The sequence below is a fragment of the Plodia interpunctella genome, chromosome 16 (genome assembly GCF_027563975.2).
Source record: "Plodia interpunctella isolate USDA-ARS_2022_Savannah chromosome 16, ilPloInte3.2, whole genome shotgun sequence".
NCBI classification, from domain to species: Eukaryota; Metazoa; Arthropoda; class Insecta; order Lepidoptera; family Pyralidae; genus Plodia; species Plodia interpunctella.
The window spans coordinates 2,477,728-2,501,944 of NC_071309.1; the positions used below are offsets into that span (position 1 = coordinate 2,477,728).

The window sequence follows — 24,217 nt, forward strand, 5'->3', positions numbered from 1 at the left end:
TACTCACGCAACATTCTTATACTCGCAATAGTCGACATGGTCAGGGCAGATCAGGTCCTCCCGCGGAGGGCCGTAGATGGCCACCACCAGGCCCTCAATGCCGTACCTCAGGAACGAGCAGGACCTATCGCATATAATAATACATATTTTGATTGCTATAACTAACTGTAAATAACTAACGGTAAATAAGAGTTATTCTCTTATTGTTATTAGTCAGTTTAGTTCACTAGTGTGTATGCGACTACTTGCCATAGTTGCTAGAGGTAGTCGTAATGTCACAGGCCTCAGACGACCTTGAATAAAATCTGACACCAGTGTTAGCAATAACACGCTCATAATATAAGCCTGTTTATGATCTACCTCACTACCATAGTTCTAGTTCAAGTCTCCTCAAAGTTGACAGCTGAAAATTAGCTGTTAATCGCGTTGGTCTGTAGCTTGTTTATTTGTACAAAAATACACATATTTTTTTTCATGTCACTAATAGTTCAGTCAGTAGTTTCTTGTCAATAATATTTAACAGTGAACCGGCGATAGGTTTTTGTTGTACTTCTTTGTTACTCTTTACATATTGTTGTTATTTTTCCTAGCTTGGCAACGCCAGCGCAAGCACCAGTCTGGTGATCGGTCTTCCCTTTTTTGGACCATTTTAACCAATATAAATAAATAAATAAATAAATAAATATATTAGGACAAATCACACAGATTGAGCTAGCCCCAAAGTAAGTTCGAGACTTGTGTTATGGGATACTAACTCAACGATACTATATTTTATAAATAGATACATATATAAATAGACATCCAAGACCCGGACCAATCAGAAAAAGATCATTTTCCATCATGATCCGACCGGGGATCGAACCCGGGACCTCTCGGTTCAGTGGCAAGAACTTTACCACTGCGCCACCGAGGTCGTCAATATTATTATTGGTTATTAGTAATTTTAAGTAAATTGTCTAGCAAAAAATTTTCATGTATACTTTTATCAGTAGTGTACCTGGCAAGCTTCCAGATGAGGGGGACAGGGAGGTCTCCATACCCGATGCCGTACACCGCCAGCAGCATGAGCGGCACACTGATGGCCGGGCCCAGGAATACTGAATTCTGGAACGTTACGTTATACAATACTAGACTCTTGTCTCTCTTATCGTCACGTATTGTTGATGCACTTAGGATTGAATCGCCGCGGTGTCAGCAACCATTAAATAAATCATTAAAAATAGAAATGGATATTAGATTTTTACCTAATCATCAAACATGGTGACTAAAGGAGAATAAAGGAACAATTCATAAAAAGATAATGATCTAATCTTATTTTAGTTATATTACATAAACATACAGGTACTGGTTCAGGTAGAAAAGGTACAACGTATGATATTTAACTCTCAAGTATTTTTTATTCAAGATTATGCCCGATCATAAAGGTTCATGGACACAGAAGAAAGAAAACAATACAAATTATACACCGAACGACAAACGTGTAAAATATACTAATCAAATATTACGTCAAGAAAATTTTCATTATGTCATGCCAGTATATGAAAAGGCATTTATAATTTGTTCCTTTATGTCTATCATTATTCTGAAACTGAAAACTGTTCGCAGTATAATTTATTACGGTTTTACCCGAGCGAAGCCTGGACGTGTCCCTAGTGAGAGTCAATGATATGGAAAAAAACGAACACTTACAACTACACTCAACGTAGACGATATAACCGTGCCCATAGACTCCGAAATCAGAGCGACCATAATGCATATAGTGGTGAACATGAGTATTCTGGAAATCTCCATGGGTTGAGATGTAATAGGGTACGTGATGACCAGGTAAATGAGGCTGAAGAAGATTGTTAGTGGCGTCCGGGAGACAACCAGGGCTGCGTAGTAGGCCTTCAGCCCGTACCAACGGTTGAAGTATTCTCTCTTCACGAGTTGTACTTCTTTAGGAACTGAAAAATAAGGGCTTATTATTAAATCAGTGAAAATATTTGATAAAAATGCTATAGAATTCTTTGAAATGGATTATTTTGTTGAGGCTGAAGTATGTTCAATGAATAGCAAGTTTCACAGAGCAAATGTGGATGTAGATGCTATAGTTTTTTATGGTTTTGTCTATCTGTATCTTTTACGTAATTACACGAAAGCTTCAGAATACAATATGTTCTTTTCACAGATTTGAACTGCTGAAAATCTGATATATTTCATATTCATTCATCATTGAGTTTCCCATGACGTCTCGAACATACTCTAAGGCTTATTAAATAATACTTTAAAAAATACTTACATGCTAATAACACTGGCATCATTGGGATGTACAGCATGGCTATGATACAAGCATAGCAAAATCCGAAATTAAATATCGTTTTGGAGGCATCATAGCCCATTTTGTTAAACATAAGGGCCACTATAAACCCTAAGAATAAATGTAGGCCCACTCTTAACCATAGGTAATCCTGAAACAGAAAAAGATTGTTATTTTAGTAAAATTTTATGCCAGATATTTACTTACTTAGGTTCATTTGGTTTTATTTTTGTAATACGGACTTTGAAGTCGTTTGAGTAACTGTATAATTTGTAAGTACCTACGTATGTAATTGAATAAATTTAAATTTGAAAATCATCATGACTGATTGACTAGGCCACACGTTATTACAATAACAACAGACATATTATACCGAGTTTGAACGGAAAATTTAATTTGTCGTGCCAAATAGCATGGCTTTGTTTATCGAAGACACAATTCAAAATTAAACGATGGCCTACACTATCAAATATAAGAATGAAAGAGTTGTATTTTTTTCTAGGAATACTATGCACAAAGCATGTAGAATTGAAGTTGTTACTAACATTTTGCAGCAGTAGTTTAAAGTAAATTTTCAATCCACCAACATTAAGCGGTTCCAGGCTTTCTTCATTGAGGCATTCACTTCAGCAGTTCTCGTTTTTAATGTTCACAGTTTCCACTCCACCATCATTGAACTGTTTCAAATCTTATACCTCAATAATTAATTTAAACATCTACCATTCTCACTAATGATGCTCAACTTACCTTATTTCTAACGTTTTGTAGCAACATTCTCCTAAGAAGCACCGAAAACTGGAAACATGGTGTGCTCCCGTGTTTGAAATTCAACGTTTCCACTCCACCAGCATTCAGCTGTTCCAGGTCCTCTTCTTCGACGTTAGCTTCAGCCACGGCAAAAGTTCGCCACCGTTGGCATCTGCCATTTTCTACTGCTGCCACCATTCTGTCCGCGTGGGGGCCGTATTCGCCACTCGATACTTCTATAACTGGAATCAGATAATTGATTTCATTAGGGACTAAGCTAAGCGGCTAGATGGTTTTTCTCAGCGCTCATAAAATAAAACGAAAAAAATCTTGCAAATTTTAGGCAATGAAAATTTCAGTTGTAAGAATGCAATCATCAATATCTCTACAACTCAGTAAATAGTTATAAGACCCCTTTTGCATGCCTTTGATGAGTGAGATGTATAAAACTGTAGATCCAAATATCATACAGAACTATTAGGAGATAACAAAAAATAAAAGCTTACTAAAATCGGCAGGATTGTAAGTCTTAGGGCAAGGTAATTGCAGTTCAGTCAGGAAAGGCACCACACCAGCCGCAGTGCCTTGATAGGCGCATCTTCCATCAGCCACCACATAAACATGATCGAACTCCGCGAAGAGACGAGCTGATGGTGTGTGAAGAGAGCAGACTACTGTCCGACCCCCTCTTGCTACTCTTTTCAGCAAGGAGACACATGTTGAAGACGCCACATCGTCCAAACCTCTGAAAGCATTTATGGATACTGTCAAAAATAAAAATCTTAATGTTTCCTACATATTTATTTGTTTGTGTGCTGCAGTGTAATATACATATGTTTGTTTAAAAATATATAATTTTACAGTTGCTGATAACAAGACATTGCTGATAAAATATCAATGATGGAATAGGAAAATTAACTGTGCCGCTACAACTTAGAAGATTACAGAAAAGTGCTGACTAAAGTCAAGAAAAAAAAGCAATAAAATAAACAAATGTTTACAAGAATTAGTTGCCAATCAACACGAATTAGAATTTTTTAAAATATTTACATATTTTTAACCTTTAACTCTCTTAGAAATAATGGTGACTCCATTGCTCCGCCATTATCTTCAATCTTTACATTTTGAACTATTTAGTTTAGTATTTGACTACCAATATAGTCAAATATTAAACTAAATAAGTACACAGTGTTTCATGCTGATTACATTCTCATTTTGTATTTTCTAAAAACTTACGTTGTAGGTTCATCTAAGAATATGACCGGTGGGTTGTTCAGTAACTCTAATGCTATCGACAGTCGCTTCCTCTCCCCCCCTGACAGCCTTTCAGTGGTGGTGTTCACAGTTTTGGTGAGCCGTAGCAACTGGATTATTTCTTCTACCTGAAACAATTAGAATAACGACATATACTTCGGTAATTCTTCTTTGTTCTTCTTCTATTTTCTTCAATATTTTTATTCATAAAATTATGATTATTTTTTTCGATATACTGTAGTTCAATGCCCATATTGTTTAATAATTAACCGGGTGTGTTAAATGTTAAATTTATTCCCGTTAGTCAGGTATTTCTTATTGCTTTCATTGTTTAATTAAAGTATACAAACTAAATATTTATTATTTAGTTTTCGTTAGAGACCGCTGCAAGAAATCCGACAGGTCATGACTGGTTATAACAATATTTTCAATATGATTTACATACAAAAGAATATTTCGAAATATTTACATAAGTCAGTTAATTTCCGAGCAGGCAACTCTTCCGCTTTCGTGTTTACGCTATGACGTTACCATATTGACGGTGATGATGTCCTCCTTGACGTGTCCATCAACAACTAATCACCTCATCTATTGTTTTTCTTGTTTTCTTGTATTATTTTCTTCCTTTTGTTCATCTATTCTTGCAATTTTGTGTTTCGGTTTGATAGCAGTGTAATGTGGCAAAAAACGGAATGATACGTGTAATATCCCTGGTGTTTCAGACGTCCACAACCTACGATGAACAACACTTCACATCAGTTGGATAGACAGCACGCCTGTTTGCCTGCCTGGTAAGAAAAAATCTTTCGCTCACCACGACCAGTTTCTTCTGCTGCGACATCGCAGCTCCCAGCTTCAGGTCTGCAGCAATCATCATGGCCTCGTGGACTGTGATGAATGGCTGCAGCAGGTCCTCCTGCATGATGTAGCGCGACAGCTTCCTAAACTGCTTCAGGTTTCTTGGTTCGCCATTTGTTAGGATGTGACCGCCGGCGCCCGTTACCCTGGAAATTAGATTGATTTGATACAGGGTCACATCTTAACACTTTCGGGGTAGACAGAGCTAGTGTCAACTCGATAACCAAGCATTGCTTGGCAGGCAGTGAGCTTATTTAGCTTACTTAGGGGTTTAAATTCAGATTTACTGAAACGTTGCTAACCGATACTCTGTTATTATTAGGATTTTTCTCACAGGAAATATCCTCATTTTTTTAAAACTGCGCGGGAACATTCTCACAACACACATTCTGTGTTTCTTCTTCGCTGGAAGCGAGGAGGCCAGCATAAAGTTTATATTTATTTAATTAATGACGAAGTTCAAAAAAAAATTAATGTTCATCAAGTTCTTGTTCTTTATATAATTATTATTACCATAGAAATGGCACTAATTATCTAGCGCTATGGGAAGTAGTGAAACTCACTTAAGCGAGGCAAGTAGAGTATTTCCGTCTTTGTCACCTTAAGATATCTAGATGTTTCGTGGCCTCGATACTTACAGCCACGACAAGTATTATATTATACGGGTATTATCGAATTACCATAAATAAATAAATAGTTCCTGTATTCTATATTAGCAGTGGTCGTTTCTATGTATACACTGCCTATTACGTAGAGGAAAACATCATAAGACAAGTTTATTTAGTTAAGTTTATATAGTTAGACAAATTAAAAAACTCCCGACTTTCAATATTCATTTCGCTACAACGTTTGTATGGTTGAACCGATTTTGATCAAACATATCTAAGAGCTAGGTACCGTATAAAAATTGGCTATCAAACAAAAAATACCGCATTCAAATCGGTTCATGCGTTGATGAGCTACGGTGCCACGTATACATAGACAGACACAATTAGCGGTCAAACCTATAAAGACCCTCTTTTTGTGTCGGGGTTTAAAAAAAACTGTTACTGTTGAAGGGTATTATAAGGTAACCATTTAGCTTTTAAACTTTGTCGTACTAAAAAAGAATGAACAAAATATGATCAAACATTCATTGCCAGTCAAACCATAGCAAACTATCGGCCGAAATCGTAGCGTATAGACGTATGTAAATTGCTTGATTTCGCTTGCGTTGATACAACTCAAAAAAAACTATTTATTGATTGATAAATAAGTTTCTTACTTCGTTATAACTTACTTCGATTCATGCACTGTGAGTGCATAATTACGGAAAAATGTTAATTATTATTGCTAAAGAATGTCTCTCGGTGAATGAAACATTTCATTGCACATAATGTGAGACGGAAGATCTTATAAACAAATACTTACAGTCAAGTTAATCGTTGTCACTCTTCCTGGGGCTCGATTTTCACGCAATGGAAGTTCAGGAAAATGGTCTATCGATCGATGCGTTCACTCGAAATTTTGTGACGATGATTTTATGTAAATGCAAAACAGATCTTGGAAAATTGTAGAAAACTGATGAAGTGAACTTCGATTGCATGAGAATCGGGCTCCAGGAAGAGTAACAACGATACACTTAAACGTATTTATTTAGACATGCAAGCCGTTACAGCTACACGGCGATTCAAAAGTAGGCAAAGGTCAGTCAATTTGAATATAAGAGGCAATTTACACGCTCTACTGCGCGTGCGCGCGATGTACAATGTCTTATTAGGAGCAAACAAGAACAAGGGGCGGATTAACCACGTCGGCGTTTCTCGGGGCCCTGTAGTAATGCAATTCTCGGCGCCCCTTTTTAACCTTTGAAGTTTAGCTCTAATATAGCAAAATCCCGACGCCAATTAATAATTCTTTATTTACCAAAAAAGTATAAAAGGGTTTGATAGTCTAAATAACTTAGATAAAAATCTAAATAAAAAAATTATGAAAACACATAATTACCCTTGACTTCCACACTAGGACTGGCCTGTCTCGTGAAAGTTTTAAAGTCGAATATCAAGATTAAATTTTGAATGAAGTTGCGTCGACTAAATTTCTGGGGATAATAATGGATTCAAAATTAAACTGGAAAGATCATATAGATGTAATGTGCAAAAGACTTTTAGAGTTCCGCGTATGTTTTATTTAAGTTATCAAATGAATTAAACATGAAATCCCTTCTTACTGCATTTCACGGTTTAGTTGAATCAGTTCTTAGATACGGAATAATTTTCTGGGGAAATTCTACAGACAAGGAGCCTTCAAAATGCAAAAACATTGTATTCGCGCAATGTTTGGTTTACAAAGTATTGATAGTTGTCAGCCGCTTTTTAAACAACATACAATTCTAACACTTCCTTCACTTTATATACTTGAGGTTGCAATATTTGTTAAATGTAATGCCCATTTATTCCCACGCCTTTGTGATGTTGTGTTAAGAAATCATCGGGATAATTATAGACTATGTTTACACCCTTCTAAAACGGCATTACTCAGTAAAAGTATTGTATGTATGGCACCTAAAATTTATAACAAAATTCCACAAAAAAAATAAATTTAAATTTATCTAATTTAAATTGATATTAAATTTAATTTGAATTTAAATTTATTTAAAAAGCACCTCAGGTTTTGTTAATGATAGATTTGAACGATTTTTTAAATGATAGATTTAGATAAAAAAAATGTTAATTTTGTTATTTATTCGATTTTGTTTTGTGGGATGATAGCATGCTCTCCATTTAAATTTGCATACCCGTGGACGGTGAAACATGTAGAATTAAGCTTTTCTTTTAACACCACATTGTAAAAAAATGTAAGGTCATGTTTTTGCAAATAAATAATCTTTGTTATCTTTGGAGTCAAAGCTAAAAAAATTAAAATGTAATGTACGCGGGGTCCCAATTTGTTCATGGACCCCTGACCAGCTTACTCTGCCGAATGGTTAATCCGGCCTTGCATATGACGACGATGGTATTTTTACACATGGCAACACAAACATAATACTTAAAATGATACGTACCTACTAATCAAATGTTTTACCTGCTTTACACACTGATTGCCATATAAGTACTCATTCTGATTATAATGACTAAGCAGAATCTGAACTTACTTGTTATATCAATACCTGTATATGTATATTTATTATGATTTACAAACAACTGCATTGAGCCCACTCCATGGTAACTTTGTTATACTGATTGCATTCAAAATTCCAAATTAATCCTGTGTTGAACGTGATTGGTGATATAATTGATAAGTTTTGTCATACAATTGTATGTCACTACATATAATACTTACAAAAATCGCTAAAATTTATTAAGGTAAACAAGCCACTGCTTGATAACTAGAAAAAGAAACGCAATAAAAAGGGATAGTAAATACAAATTCCATCTTTGTTAGAAATTTAAAAAATATATAGGTATCACACGAGCAAAACCGAATCAAAAGCGGGTTTAGTATCAAGGTAAATAGTTTATTTTAAATCCTACGAACTGTTTCAGTTCAAAGATCACCTTTTACACTGCCATTAGATGCAATTAAAACTTAACAGTTTATAGAATCATTCGACATACATTGTTGGTTAAATACGCTCTTATTATTGTGTGATAGACATTAACCAATGGTTAAGTGTACTGACAATCGTGTAAACGGTTGAACAAAGACAATAGGATAGGTAACAAACAGTTTTAATTATAAGTTATTGTACGTTTATTATGATGGTAAGTAAGATTATATGTTTTAGCAGGCAAGGATTTATATCAAAGTTAATCAGTAGAGGTCTTTATCATAATAAATTACACAAATAAGTAGTAATAATGGTTATACAAAAACCTTTACGGAGAAATTAACAGTAACTACGTAATATTATAACCAATGTTTGTGTGTTATATCTTTATTGTACAAAGATCACATGTTAAAAGTACATACATAACAACAAGGTAAATATATAATGGCGGACTTATCCCATGAAAAGATCTCTTCCAGTCAGTCAGCGATAGGTTAAGATGATATATTTAGGTACTCAATATAGGTAAGGGTAATGTTGTACAAATAAATAAATAAATATATATATATATATATATATATATATATATATATATATATATATATATATATATATATATATATATATATATATATATATGGGTAATCTCCGAACCGATTCCAAAAATTCTTTCACCATTAAAAAGGTACATTATCCAAGATAGCTATAGGCTATATATACATTTTATCTCAAAATTTCCACGGGAGCGAAGCCCCGGGCAACATCTAGTACTTGAACTATGTGTACCCACACATAGTACTTGTACTCTAGTACTATGTGTGGGTATAATATCCGGAACAACTCAACCGATTTCTAAAATAATTTTAAGCTCATTTTATAGCAAGCTAAATTATTCCTGAGGGACATAACTTTTATCCCGATATTTACAAGAGAAGCCCAAGGACTCCTCTAGTTTATTTATACAGTCACAGTAAACATCTTCATCCCTTACTCCCTTACCAAGGTAAGGGATTACAAAGATAATGCAATTTTGGTCACCGATCCAATGATCGACCATTATAACAGTATCTTACCGCGCTATAATGTAACCATTGCGCTATTGAGGTCCTTAATTATATTTCTAATTCTCAAAAATCAACAGAAATTAAAATGTAAACAAGTTTTTTACAAAAATGACATTTTTGCCACATGCTTTTATTGTCGTCAGAGAGATCTTATGGCATTTGACGCCTGACAAAAAACCCATGTTCTTGTCCGTGCTGTAAACTTGATCGGTTGAGGAATTGCCTCGTTTAGAGCCGATCCGAACTGCACCATCAGGACATGCTTATAATAACAATGTATAGTCATGAAAACTGAAGCGATGTGGGAAATTTCAACTCTGTAGGTCAACTGGGAGTGGCAAAAATCTAACTTTAAAACATTTGATTACCTACAGACAACGGGACAGGTGAAACTAAATAAAAGCTTGTAAAAATACAGTTTTCTCTGTGAATAAAATACAAATTTCAAATGACATTTACATTTTTTCTCAATTTCAGTTTTACGCTACACGTAACTCAAATTTAATCGCCAACGTTACTCTTTCATGTATCTAGGCTAACACTCTTTAATATTCTGCCTAGCTTTATTACATCTTCTGCACTAATACGTATTGAAAACCAGCATGAAATTATTTCAATCACAAACAATTATTTCAAACATAATTGCGTCTAATTGTCGAAGTCATCACGTGTAAATAAACGCAGATCTTTGACCTATCCTACTCCACGGAGTGCCTACGAGCACAAATTCCATGGACCTATCCAAGTGCGTGGTGACTATAATCAGCTGCGCTCCCGTGGGTTCGCACACGTCAGAGTTTTGGTAAAAAAAATTGATTTTACTCCTTTAAAAAAGTTTAAGTAGGTACTATATATATAATGTATAAATTTGGTTTTATACCTAAGGGTGAGTGCACAATACACCAATTAACTTTAACGTCGACTATGAGCTGCGTGACGTTTAGACAAAAGAGCGTATTTTGAGTTTTTCTGTTCTGTTGTACAGTGTTCTGTCTTTTTTTTTTTGTTGATTATTATAACATTTCTGCTGGAAACACTTACCTATACCCTGCTAATATGTTCAATAGAGTACTCTTGCCGGCTCCCGAAGGTCCGAGGATGGCAGTCAGCTGACCCGAGTGGAACTCGCCAGTTATACCTCGGAGAATCAGCTTGGAACCTGAATAAAAGGTATGAAAGTGTCATTTTTTTTTTACGAATCCTCTCTCATCTTGTATTGTCAGTGGCATTCAGAGCTGTGACGCACCAAAGGCGAAAATAACCATTAATTTTTGAAGATTTGGCCATGATATTACAACCAGCCGCCTGCCTGACCTGCTTTGAGAATGCTATTATTGCAATTGTTGACCTACAAATAAGTTGTGACCAACAATCAGGCGGAGACCAGGCAAGCCAAGAACTATATATGGCAAAAACTGGACTGGAGACCAAATGGAAAGAATGAAGCCTTTGCCTAGCAGTGGGACACTTATGTCTGTAAACAAATAAATAATAATTACAAGTTGTAAAAAGTCAAGTAGGTATTAAATAGTTCAAAGTCGCAAGTCACTTGTGTCGGCATAGCTTCATAATTGTTGTGCTTATACAAATAGTGTACCTAGTAATTCTGAATGACGTTAAATACTAGACGTACCTACTACTTGAAATGAATAAAAAAATCGATGAAAAATTATACAAAACAAGGTGATTTAAAAATAGCATTGGGGCTCGATCTAAAATCCATCCAGCCGGAATTTAAGTAATAAAGTATCCTGCTAATATTACAAATGCGAAAGTTTGTGAGGATATGTGTGTATGTTTGTTACTCATTCACGCAAAATTGGATGGATTGTTATGAAATTGGAGTAACACATAGAACCTGGAATAATAGGAGATAACAAACTTACTTTCACTTTTATAATATTAGTATTAGCTTTTATAGTATTATTAAGGATAAAAATAAAATTAATAAAATATGCTAGACGAGGTAAATTATTTTATTAAAGAGTATTAAATTATTTTTAACCAGCTTTTGCCCACAAATTCGTATGTGAGTAACAATCCGTATCCCGTGGGAATTTCAGAAAATCCCTTCTTAGTGCTCCCCTATACTCCCCAGGGAACCTACATGCCAAATTTCAGCTTCCTTCCTTCCTAGTTTCGGCTGTACGTTGTCTGTCAGTCAGTCATTCAGTGATGCAAGAGTTATTAATTTTGTTCCATAGTAGCGAAGCCCAATATTATAAATTCCCAGGTTGCAATGTAAATTTTGATTCTACCCAGACAAGACAACAAGACAGAATTTTGATTCTATCTAGACATCATTCAGTTAATTCAATAAATATTTCTTAACTAAAGTGCTTGAACCATTTAGACATTGTATAGGTTATATTTAAAGTTTCGTCACTTAGATATAGGTATGTTGAATAAGATATAGGTAATGTTGCAGTATATATGGCCTCATCAAAATACCTTGATGTTGCGTTGACTTTAGTACCTATATTCTAAATCTATGCAGCAAAGTCATAAACCTATAAACATTTCGCAACATAATAACCTTTAATAATTCATTAGCATTCAAAATTTCGAAAAGCATCAATATACTAATTGACCTAAAATAATAACAAACACACATCTTTTGCCGGTTCCTTCCATCACTATTCCACCCTATTTCCAGTATCTGGGTACATTAATTTGATAAAAGTAGCCTATTTTTGAATTTAGATCTTTGAAGCTTACCAAATTTCAACAAAATCGGTTCAGTGGTACGTGTGAAAGAGTATCGGAGAGACAGACTTTTGCATTTAAATGATACTAGTAACTCGTCCTGGCTTTGCATGTGTAAAACCATAAACATTATACACCGATTATATTACACACACTACTGGTGAAAACCGTACAAGAATCCGTTCAGTAGTTTATAAGTAGGTCGCGTTCATAGAGACAGACACGAGGGGAAAAAAAACCTTTTTATTATATGTAAAAATTTAGTTTCGTCCTCATGATTTGAGTAACATTTAAAATAATAGACAATAAAACAAATACTTTTAATGTCAATGAATAAATCGAACAATACTACTATTATACTACTACTATTACTACTATAGATACTATTTATAGAAACTTAGGTACCTCCACATTATAATTTTATTGATAGTGTAATTAAAGGAAGTACCTAGTCGAGCAATTATTGGTAATTAACATCTCAGTAAAACTAAGATCATCAACTGAAATGTATTTCATGTTATTAGAATTATTCTTCGATTAGTGTGGGTTCGAATAAAACTAGCGAGCCGACCAGGTTTCGCATGAATTTGTAACTAATATTATTGTGATTATTATTAACTAATATTAATAAAAGTTACCTCTTCAGTTTTTATCTACCAAACCAATCATAAAATTTGGCATAAGTAGGTACATCTATACGTATGAATATAGAATCGGACCTTTTATCCCGGAAACAGTATTCCGGAAACAGTATCCCGGGACAGTAGTCCCCGGGGGAAATTCACGCGGGCGAAGCCGGAATCAAAATCAAGTTAACATTTACTGTTAACTTTGTGTACTGATTTGGTATTGTTTATGGCGATTAGATGCACTCAGTAAACTGCGCCACCTCAATTTTTTGTATTTCTTTTAATTCTTAGCTAAAAATATATTTGAACAGATAATGCCACGCTAGATAAAGAATTTTAGTAGAATAGTATAGTTACTATAGTCACATTGCATACTATAGTCACGGTTAGCCAAGCATGGTGCAGTATCCTCATAACATATGTACTTGATTTATGACATTATTACGTACGTTTTGTACATTTAGCTTTTTTTTACATTTTTTTTTGTGTGACAATTTTCAATAATTTTATTGGAAATACAACTTTTATTTTATTTTATTTATTCATTAACATTTTCGTCCTCCTAATTTTTAATATAAGACCTATATTTGTTAATTGACGTCCTTGGAGAAAAGACTGCGGTGAAGTTTGTTGCGCCGCTTCTTTTTCACCTGCGCTTTGGAAGCCGGCAGTAGACTTAGTTGAACTAATTTTTTGACGTCAATAGTGTTGTATATCATCCTAAATTGAATAAAGAATTTTGAATTTGTTAACTAAATCCAAACCGTTGGCCACTAAATTCCTTTTAGTCTAAGTACTGTATACTGTATGAACTTATATAATCCTGTAACAGTTTAGGTTACATGATAACCTTCGCAAACACCGAACTAACAGTTTCGTCTACGAGCCCAACATACCAGTTTGGTCATAGACGCAGGCGCACATTCGACCAATTCAAGTATCGAATAGCGGCCAAGGATACGCTCAAGTCGTCGTCGACGCGTCTGTTGCCTTTTCTTTAGTCCGGGAGCCGGGAGGATTATATTCAATCTGCCAGACGAGTTCAAAATATTAATTTTGAATTGTTTTATTGCAATTTTATTTTATCCTTAACTGTTGACACTTATATTCTTCAAAACCTAATTGGCTAGGTTTTTCGTCCACATACATTATTTTTTACGATATCAAACAAAAAATATACCTTGTAACAGTTTATCGTAGGTACAGTATAGAGAGTATAGAGAAATACATTGTATGAACAAATAGCAACGATGTTTTGTGGATGATATTCTCTTGAATGTTGACTATCCTATCAAGCTAAAGAATTATAATATCTTACACCTTGTAAGTGATTCTGATCACATGTCATTAAATGTTGTCATCTCAGACGCTTATCAGCAAGTAGATCAAGGTACAAAGGTAAATTACGTTAATAAATATACGCATTATGTTTATACATAAGTATTATGTTTATATAATAAAATTATACACATTAAATTATTTACGCAAAATTAATGATTTCATATATTAAAAATTATAGTCGGTAAATCTCTTAAGCATTATAAATGAAAGAGTTTGTATGAGTCTATATGTTGGTTACACAGATGCGGTTTAAAGGCAATTCGAAATTATGTACTTTTGCAAAATAGGTATGCAAAAATATGTATATTTTTAACGAAATATATATTTCAGAAACTTTCATCTGAGCGTTTTCCCAGTTTCTTCCTCAACCATCCCGGTGCAGGGCCTATTTTTGTCGCATCCATGTTTCAGAAACATAACCCGCTAAACGTCATAGGATCTTAGACTAAAGTTTTTGCATCTCGATATTGCTAACGCTGCGCTGGCGTCGGTCAGTGTTGTAAGCGTTGCATTACCGACGGAAACTGCAAGCTATTGAATGTTGTACTTAGAGGAACGTTGCTCCATGATTTCAAGCACATCAAACTCAATTATGAAGGTATCTAATAGCGGTGATTTTGCAAAAATTTTATATTTTTATCATATTCATTTGGAATGTTGGAAATAATTATGAGCACCAATCAATAAAAAGTTAATACACTTACATTCCCGTTTATGACATAAAAAAACATAATATATTTCATAAGGTTGATACCGCAAAATGGAGGTTTTAGGTGCTATCTCAATCTATACTAATATTATAAAGAGGTAAGCGTTTGAGTTTGAGATGTTTGTTGCGGGTAATCTCCGAAACTACCGAACCGATTTCAAAAATTATTTCACCATTGTAAAGGTACATTATCCAAGATTTCTATAAACTATATTATATCTCGGTGGTGGTGTAATGGTTAAGACGCCCGCCTGTGGATCGAAAGGTCTCAGGTTCGAATCCTACTTGTGCCACATGAGTTTGTATACCAATCTGACTCATGTATAGTAGTTTTCATCGGCCACCACTTGCTTCCGGTGAAGGAAAACATCGTGAGGAAACCTGCACACTGGTTAATTATTAATGTGTGTGTGAAATGGAAAAGGCAATGGCAAACCACTCCATTACTAATGCCAATAAAGTTGTTATGTGTGTTTCATTCCACGTAATAACCACGACCCTCAGCCATGAGGAATACGACTATGAAGAATGAATTTCGAACGGGAGAGAAGCCCCGGGCAACGTGTAATAACTTAAAAATGTGATGAAAATATAAATATTATTTTTGAAATGCGCTACGACAAAATAACTTCGTAACGCGAGACGTGTTGACATGTGAGATGTGATCCCGTCCTGGAATAAGAACACTACATATTCCTTCATGAATGAATGCGACTAAAGGACGTGCGTCTATGGCTTTGGCAACTGATAGGCAACAATTGCATTTCCAAAGAGGATTGACATCAAACAGGCTATCCATTAATCACAGCCGATTCTTCAACAATGTTAGGTTTGGTTTTTACATGGCTTCGTGGCATCACAGTCCCGAATGCACTCGGGAATACGCTAATAAAAGTAACTTCAATTGAATAAAAACATGAATGAACATTAATAAAATTTCATTTGTTGAAAATTATTATCTTTAAGTTAGGTTCTTCAATTTCAGTTTATTTGAAACGGTGTATAATACTTTTTTAACCCCTGACGCAAAAACAGGGGTGTTATAAGTTTAACGTGTCTGTCTATGTATCTGTGTATCTGTCTGTGGCATCGTAGCTCCCAAACGGATGAACCGATTTTCGTTTAGTTTTTTTTTTTTTGGTCATATATAATTTTATCCCGAGTACCTAAGAAAGGTATGTTTCATGAAAATCTGTTCAGCCGTTCAAAAGTTGTAGCGAAATGAATATTGAAAGTCGGGGTTTGTTTTGTCTTACAAATAAACTTGTTGGTACAACTTTTTGGGGACGCGAGCACCAGACGGGTGATCAGTCCTCCCATACTGGAACAATTTTACCCAGTTACCGCAACCAATGCGGGGGTGCAGTTTACCTGGTAACCCTAGGTTGGCTAATAAACCTTTACAGAACCTGAGTAACTGTCTCATTGTTAGAACTTTTAAATCCTCTTTTTGTATAAAACTTAAATATATATATATATATATATATATATATATATATATATATATATATATATATATATATATATATATATAAGAACAAGCTTTTTTTTACTAATCAACGCCCAGCCTAAACCATAGAAGATAAACACGAACGGGTAAAGTTTGTATGAAAAATAACGAAAATCTTTACTGATCTACTTGAAACTTGGCAAAAATAATGAAACCTGTTTCAGGATTTTTAAAATTTTGACCTTATTTTAGGGTAGTTAATTGAAGGTGAAAAGAAATAACGAATAATCCCAGCTTGAAGTTGATAGTTCGAATCAGATTTAATTCAAAATAATTGAAGTTCAGACTTCAATTATTTTGAATTAAATCTGATTATCTATATAGGGTGATTTCTGAGAAAGTTTTATTATGGTTTTACCCGAACGAAGCTGGGACGGGCTGCTAGTATACATATATTTTCTCATCACAGTTACCTTTTGTAAATCAAGCTTAAAATTTTGATGCGACGACTATGCAAAGGTTTCGATTTAAGTTGTGGCCAGTGGAGGCTACTCGTTGCAAGGCTAACCACATATCCGAAAGTTAAGAGCCGTTTTGAACTTTACTTAATTGCAATTGTATACCTTGCGATATCAGTTGTATACAAGTAAAGTATTCGCTGTTATTGTACAAGCTTTTATTTTGTTGCACCTGTCCCGATGTTTATTTGCAATGAATCTTGGAAATTTCACCTATTAAGCATAATGTTATGGTGCATTCAGGGTCGGCTCCTGACGAGGGATCTAGTCAACTGTTTGCTGCACGGTTTTTTTTTTGTTTGTTTGGTGTTTGGCTGAAGAAGAAACCAAGAAAATATAAATTCTCTCTCAGATGAGAGTGAATTTAGATGCATGAACATTAAAAATTGATAAACTTTTGAACTGACATTTCTATTAGTCATACAGTCTGTGTGATATAAAATCGCCGCAGAGGTTCGCAATTACAATATAATTAATTAAACTATGCACCGTGGTTCAAACTCCAAATTTATTGACAAAAACATGTAATACGCCACTTAAAAACAAGCACTTTACAATCTTCATAAAAAGTTGAAAATACCCGTTGATAGAGGCGAGAAGAGAGGTTCAGGGTATGAACAAAGTTCAAATATCAAGCACTAGCTTATGCCCGCGGCTTCGCCCGCGTGAATTTCTCTGCAAAAGCGGAATAGACATGATTATAACACACACTATCACCCTCCATTATAGTCAATTGGGGATTGATTTTAGAAAAATTGTAGCTTATGATTGAACGGGGATCTCTAACTACATGTATAGCAAATTTCATCAAAATCGGAACGCTGTGTATTAGTATGAACGTTTCCTATTCTAGTCATCCGCGTAGGAATGGGGAACGGCCAGGTTTTCAGTGCGTAGGCACAGAAATTTTCCAGAAAAAATATCGTCTAATACGTCTGATTCTGTCTAATAGTTTCTCTTTTCGTCTGAATCGACAATACACATACGGTCGTGAATGTACAATATCTGACTAATCATTCATTCCAAAACTTCCAGAAAATTTACTTAATTATTAACCACATGATTTTAGTTATAATTCTTAATTATGGTTCATTGACCTAGCAGCAAGTTACTGCAAAATGAGCTAACTTTTAAGCGCAAACACGTGCACGGTTACGCTCGTATTTAGGCCGTAGGAAGTCACGTGCAGTGCATTTACCGCTAGACCACACTAGTGGTGGGAAAAGTCGATAGTTTTCAGGTACATTTCCAGACCTCTACAGTGTAGTTAGTGTTAGTTATCGAGAAGGCAATGGCAAACCACACCATTAATATTGCTACGAGAGTCGTTGTGTGTGTGTGTTTCATTTTACTTAAAGTAGGACCAATTTAATAAGTCACATTTGACATCTGTCAGCCTACAGCTAGAATTGTCAAAAAATGTCTTCTTTTGTTAGTATTATTAATTTCAAATATTTGGGATAAACCCCTTATCTGTGATTTTTGTTGTAGTTCTGATTTTGTAACAATAAATATTGTATGCCTTCCGTTACAAGGTTACATTTATGAATTTGGACGAAGTGTCAAATGTGACCTGTTAAATTGATCCTACTTTAATGACCACGACCCTCAGCCATGAGGAATATGACTGTAAGGAAGGATGTAGTGGTGAACATGGCCGACCGCCATCTTGAGTCCCGGCGCATGTGAAAGTACCCGGGGATTTTCTACGTAGATCTAAGCTAATTTAATCACTGCCCCACTAATATGATAGGTAATTAAAAAGACGCATCAGACATTTTCTTTTTCGAAATTTTACAATATACATAGGTATTTGAAATTATCTTTCTTTGTTAATTCCCAATACGTATAAAACTTATTTTGTTAAAAAAATATCACATGCGTCCGACGTAATATGGCCGACAAATTTTTTTAAATTTATTATATTATCTACGTTGAGCATAAGATATAAAAATGTTATACAAAGAGCTATGCTGGCGGAAATCCGCACCACAAAATTTGTTGATAAAACATGTCAAACATCTGCGTCCCTATTACAATAAATTGATAGTAATTTTACGTAGGTAGGTTTTACTATTTCGTAGGTTTTTACTATTACAAAACAATTTCTAGTGCGTGCATGACGAATTGAAAGTTTAAGAGAGGTTCAATTAAAGACTATAAACTTAAAACCATAACTAATGAAACATAAAAAAAGTTTAATTTCTTGCGACAATTATGAAAATTGAAAATCTATGTGATTTTTTTTCCAACTACCTAAATACTATTGAGTCTCTGTGCACTGTATATACGTTGTAAAAGTGAGTTTTGTTATCAATATGCCACGAATAAATAAATGCTACACAGTAGGTATATATTTTTCTATGTACACTGCTAAGGTACACTGGTATGACGATACCTATGTAAATTACACGAAAGATTAAATATAAACATTTTATATTTATAAGTGATTCATAGAATTAAACATTATGTATATTGTGCTATTAATATTTTTATTACGCCTTACCTCAGAGTGTAGGTACACTGGTATGACGATACCTATGTAAGTTACACGAAAGATTAAATATAAACATTTTATACCCTCACCTCAGAGTGTAGGTACCCATATACAATACACTTTAGCCGAGGTAGGGCATAATAAAAATATTAATATAAACATAGCACAATAAACAAAGCGAATTATAAATAATTTCTGGGAAATTTAAATGGATTTGTCTTTTCTTAATTTTTATACAAGTAAAGCGGATTCGGTATACGTTGCTGATTTTTTTGTTGTGGTAAATATTAGCACTACGAAATCTACATGTATTCGCGTCGACATCTGTCCGAGTTCGGTAATTGTCTGGAACTGGCGTCAGAGGTAGGTAAATGATCTTATTTCAAGTATTTACAGTTATTGGCCTCCCATCTGTTTGTTCATCTGTCATGACACTGAACAAAAGAGTTTTAATAACCGTATTTAAGAAGTAAATTAAAATGAGTTATTTTTTCAAAATTGTTATTTCTTTTATTATCGTTAGAGAGATCTCTTTTTCTATCGTTAGAGAGACATGACAAACAAATCATACAAGCGAGTTTTTTCATCGGGAGCTGATGTGATGTGTGATGATAGGGACCAAAACACTGTTTGAATGAGTTTCTTTCGACATTTCTTCTCAGGAGGGGTCGTTCTGAAATGCTAGTAATTTGTAGCTTTGGTAAATATCATGTAATTTATAATATGACGTGAAAAAGTGCCTGTGAAGGCCTAATTTCTGAATAAATGATTTGATTTTGTATTATTAGGTCGTGCGTATCGCACTAATGTTTCGCCATAGGAACAGAAGCTATATGGGAAATTTCTAATGTACAACTAGCTTTGACAGGACATATGAAACTGGATAAACGCTTGTAGCTTTCAATTTACCACCAGATCTGCAATGATATAAGAAGTTAATCATTATTATTTGTTTATTGTTTTAAATAAATTCGTGACTGAAGGTTGTTCTAATTTTTGGTTAATTATAACTTAACATGTTATAATTTTCATACATATTCTATTTCTATTTATATAATTATGTTCTCCTAATAGTAGTAAACGAATATTACTTAAATACACAGCATATTTGACTAAGCTCAGGAGCTCTGTTCTGAATATTGACATAGTAAGCAAACACCATGTTCGCACACACATTTCATGGTAATCCATTCAGATCATTTTGCGTGATTCAATAACAAATATTATTAACAAGAAATAGTTTCTAAATTTAGTTTATTTTCTTCTCTGGGTATGCCATAATCTAAGCGAAGAACATTTTAGTACAATCTTACATTATTAGTCATTCGCCGCGAACTTAGGACCTCGCGATATTTTTTTTACACAATATTTTTTTACAAAATTGTGAATATTTCAAAAACGACTTAACCGACTTTGATGCCCCACGAACTTCAAAATTATATTGACATATTCTGCATACCTTTTAAATTTCATCAAAATCAGACCAACGGTTCGAAAGTTATCGCGCTACAAACATACATACAAAAAATGGATTTTTGCCCCAAGTTGATTTGTAAATTTGCAAATTATTTAAATGTATATTGTTATGTTGGTTTATAAGCCGTACTAAATAGACGTATTTTCAGAAATTGTTTTGTTCTTCACAAAGTATCGATACTTATGAAGTTTTATCGACATCTTTGTCCCAGCACTATACGGCTCGTTGCTTTCCAAAGATTGACCAATGTTCTGAGCTGCAGTTGCAATGCAGTTTGCACCAATGTCGGTTAACTTAGCAGTCTCTTGCACATTGCCCCATTTGTGTCATTGAATCTTATCAAAGTTTTTTCTAAACTTTAATAAGTAATTTATGTTATTAAGGCTAGTTTAATACAATGTAAGTCTATGTGTGTAAAAAAATATACAAAAACACTTACGTCACAACGTCAGTGTTTTTGTATGTTTTTTTAAGACGCATATACTTATATAATAGGGTTATCGGTAACTCAATTTTACATCGACGTTTTAACGGATATTTTTATCCGTTAATTCTACTAATAGAACTGAACGGACAGAATGAATATGTTTAACTGTGAAATAATATCTGATAACTTTCTAACATTCGACACGTCTGCTAAAACAACTGTCAAACATCTAATTTTATGAAATTAATTTCATAAGAAGTAGTAGAAGTAACACGTAGGTAGGTAATTGTTTTGTTAATTACCTATACAAACAGATATAGGAAGGACACATGCATTTTTAAAATAAATAAATTATACAAATACAAAACAGTGAGTACAAAACAGAACAAATAACTTTTTATATTTACAACATATGTACTATAAATTAAAATTAAAACTAAAGTAATAAATACTAAATTAATTTAAATAAAAAATTGACACTAAATCGCCGTCGTCGTGCGGTAAAGTTCCCAGAAGACTGGCGACATTTCCTCTTTGTATGGCCAAAATAGTCACCAGCCCTTGGGTCCCCAGAGACATCGATAAGGCGTGCGGAGAGTTTTTGCATCCGCACCCCAAGGTCCCAGGGTATCTACAGCAAAAGGCGTAAAAATGTATGGCTGTCCCAGAGATGCATGTTTACGCCTTTTGCCGCCAACGCAGCCGCACCAGCCTTACAGGCAGTGGCTGCTACATGGGATGGAGCTACTGTATCCGCGCACGTCGCATCCCACACCAACGACCGCCCATTCTTCCACGGAATGAGTGTCATGCCGTCAGGCCTCTTACCGTCATCTCTTGAAATGCCAGTAGGCTCTAGGACTGCTGGCACGCCGGCACTGGTAAGAGCGCGACGGATGACATCATTCAGTGCAGCATGGCGTGAGATGCGGCTTGCACTACGACGACAAGCCAAACCGTGGTGACCCAAGTGGTCGACATCTTCCCCACAACGACAGCGATGTGGTTCATTAGTTCTGGCCCCCAATAGAAAGCTCACTGCCAGATTAAAGGCAAACACATATTATAACTTTTGTTTATCAGAATTTTTGTCTGTCAACTTGTAGGTACGCGCATTACGCAAAAGCAAATTGAAAGGATGATATTTGTCAGAGATATTTGTGTTATAATGTCAAGTGTCACATTAGACATAAGTTACCGGAAAAATGTAGCTCATCCCATGGGATATAATAATTTACACCAAGTAACAACAGCAAATAGCGCGCGAACGAACTCGCGGGGAAACCTAGTAGGTAAATATCGTAGATGATTGTGATTGATGAAGTGTTGATTGATTGTCGTTACAGACAGACATACGCACGGTCGACAATTTTGGTCATTGTAACATAAAATATGTTACAGCAATGTGTAAATTCCTTTGCGAATTTGCGGAAGAAATGGACAAACATAAGTTGAACAATAAAATTACATAGCATTAGTTTTTTAGATGCGCGCGCGCAACATGCTCAATTACCGTTTATCAGAACCAGTAGTTAATTGCTCACTATTGTTCTTTAATAACGACTCTCGATTACAACCGAATCAATGTTAATATTACTTATTTGCGTTACCAACCGATTCATATTTTGTTATAAAAATATTAGTAAGTGTATCCGAACACAATAAACTTTTTGTGATACATTGGAATTATCCACGACCATTAGATTTGCCTATGCCTAATTTGCATCCAGCACTAGCGGACATAATGTTCGCGGTTTCGTTCGGGGCTGTGAAGCCGCGAAGTCCTGGATCAGCGTAAAAAAATACCTCAAAATTTTGAACATTCGGCTGTAATTTTACAACTGGCCGCCTAGTTGACGACAACCCTCCTTGGGAATGTTATTGTCAGTATTGCACTCACTTTTCCCGTTGTGTACAGTATACGTCAGATCCTGGAAGCTGAGGCTGACAGGTGGTCGCTGAGGTAAATGAGACAGGTGCGCGCGTCCCAGAGCGCGCGGCGCGCTCGACACGTCCATTGTCTACTTCACAGCATCACGGCACACTAGGATCCTAACCTGGAATTTATAAAAATAAGTATTCAAAAGTGTTATTTAGTATATAATTTTTTCCATTGAAATTGATAATTCCTTCACCCATCCTGAACGCGTAACCATGACTTGTCGACTATTGCGACTTGTAATTTCAGTTTTGTTATTCTACATTTTATAACACGACTCGGGGTTTCGCTCCCTTGGGAATTTCGGGATAACAAGTACCCTATATACTATTCCAGGTTATATTCTATCCGTGTACCAAATTTCATAACAATCCATCCTGTTGATTTTGCGTGAGAGTAACAAACACGCATACCTGCACACATAAATAAATAATAAATAAATAAATGAGGACAAACCACACATATTGAGCTAGCCCCAAAGTAAGTTCGAGACTTGTGTTATGGGATACAAACTCAACAATACTATATTTTATAACAAATACATATATAGATAAACATCCAAGACCCGGGCCAATCAGAAAAAGATCGTTTTCCATCATGACCCGACCGGGGATCGAACCCGGGACCTCTCGGTTCAGTGGCAAAAACTTTACCACTGCGCCACCGAGGTCGTCATCCTCACAAACTTTCGCATTTATAATATTAGTAGCATATGATTATTAAGGTAACTAAATTAATCATACATATGCGTAGGTATCTAATAAAAAGATTAT

The 24,217-nt window shown here is 34.8% G+C and overlaps 1 protein-coding gene across 1 annotated transcript in view; it reads right to left on the bottom strand.

The window, feature by feature from the left end:
• The window catches only part of LOC128676247 (ATP-binding cassette sub-family G member 1-like), a 34,578-nt gene that overhangs the window by 1,545 nt on the left and 8,816 nt on the right, over nucleotides 1–24,217 (bottom strand). Inside the window, exons 2-11 of the mRNA XM_053756263.2 lie at nucleotides 23,406–23,562; nucleotides 10,793–10,910; nucleotides 5,115–5,304; nucleotides 4,283–4,428; nucleotides 3,553–3,791; nucleotides 3,047–3,288; nucleotides 2,282–2,450; nucleotides 1,690–1,946; nucleotides 998–1,104; nucleotides 8–124 (exon numbers count right to left, since the gene is read on the bottom strand). Of these exons, the coding sequence (XP_053612238.1) occupies nucleotides 8–124; nucleotides 998–1,104; nucleotides 1,690–1,946; nucleotides 2,282–2,450; nucleotides 3,047–3,288; nucleotides 3,553–3,791; nucleotides 4,283–4,428; nucleotides 5,115–5,304; nucleotides 10,793–10,910; nucleotides 23,406–23,523 (1,703 nt within the window). The 5' untranslated portion in view covers nucleotides 23,524–23,562. The remainder of the gene's footprint in view (nucleotides 1–7; nucleotides 125–997; nucleotides 1,105–1,689; nucleotides 1,947–2,281; nucleotides 2,451–3,046; nucleotides 3,289–3,552; nucleotides 3,792–4,282; nucleotides 4,429–5,114; nucleotides 5,305–10,792; nucleotides 10,911–23,405; nucleotides 23,563–24,217) is intronic.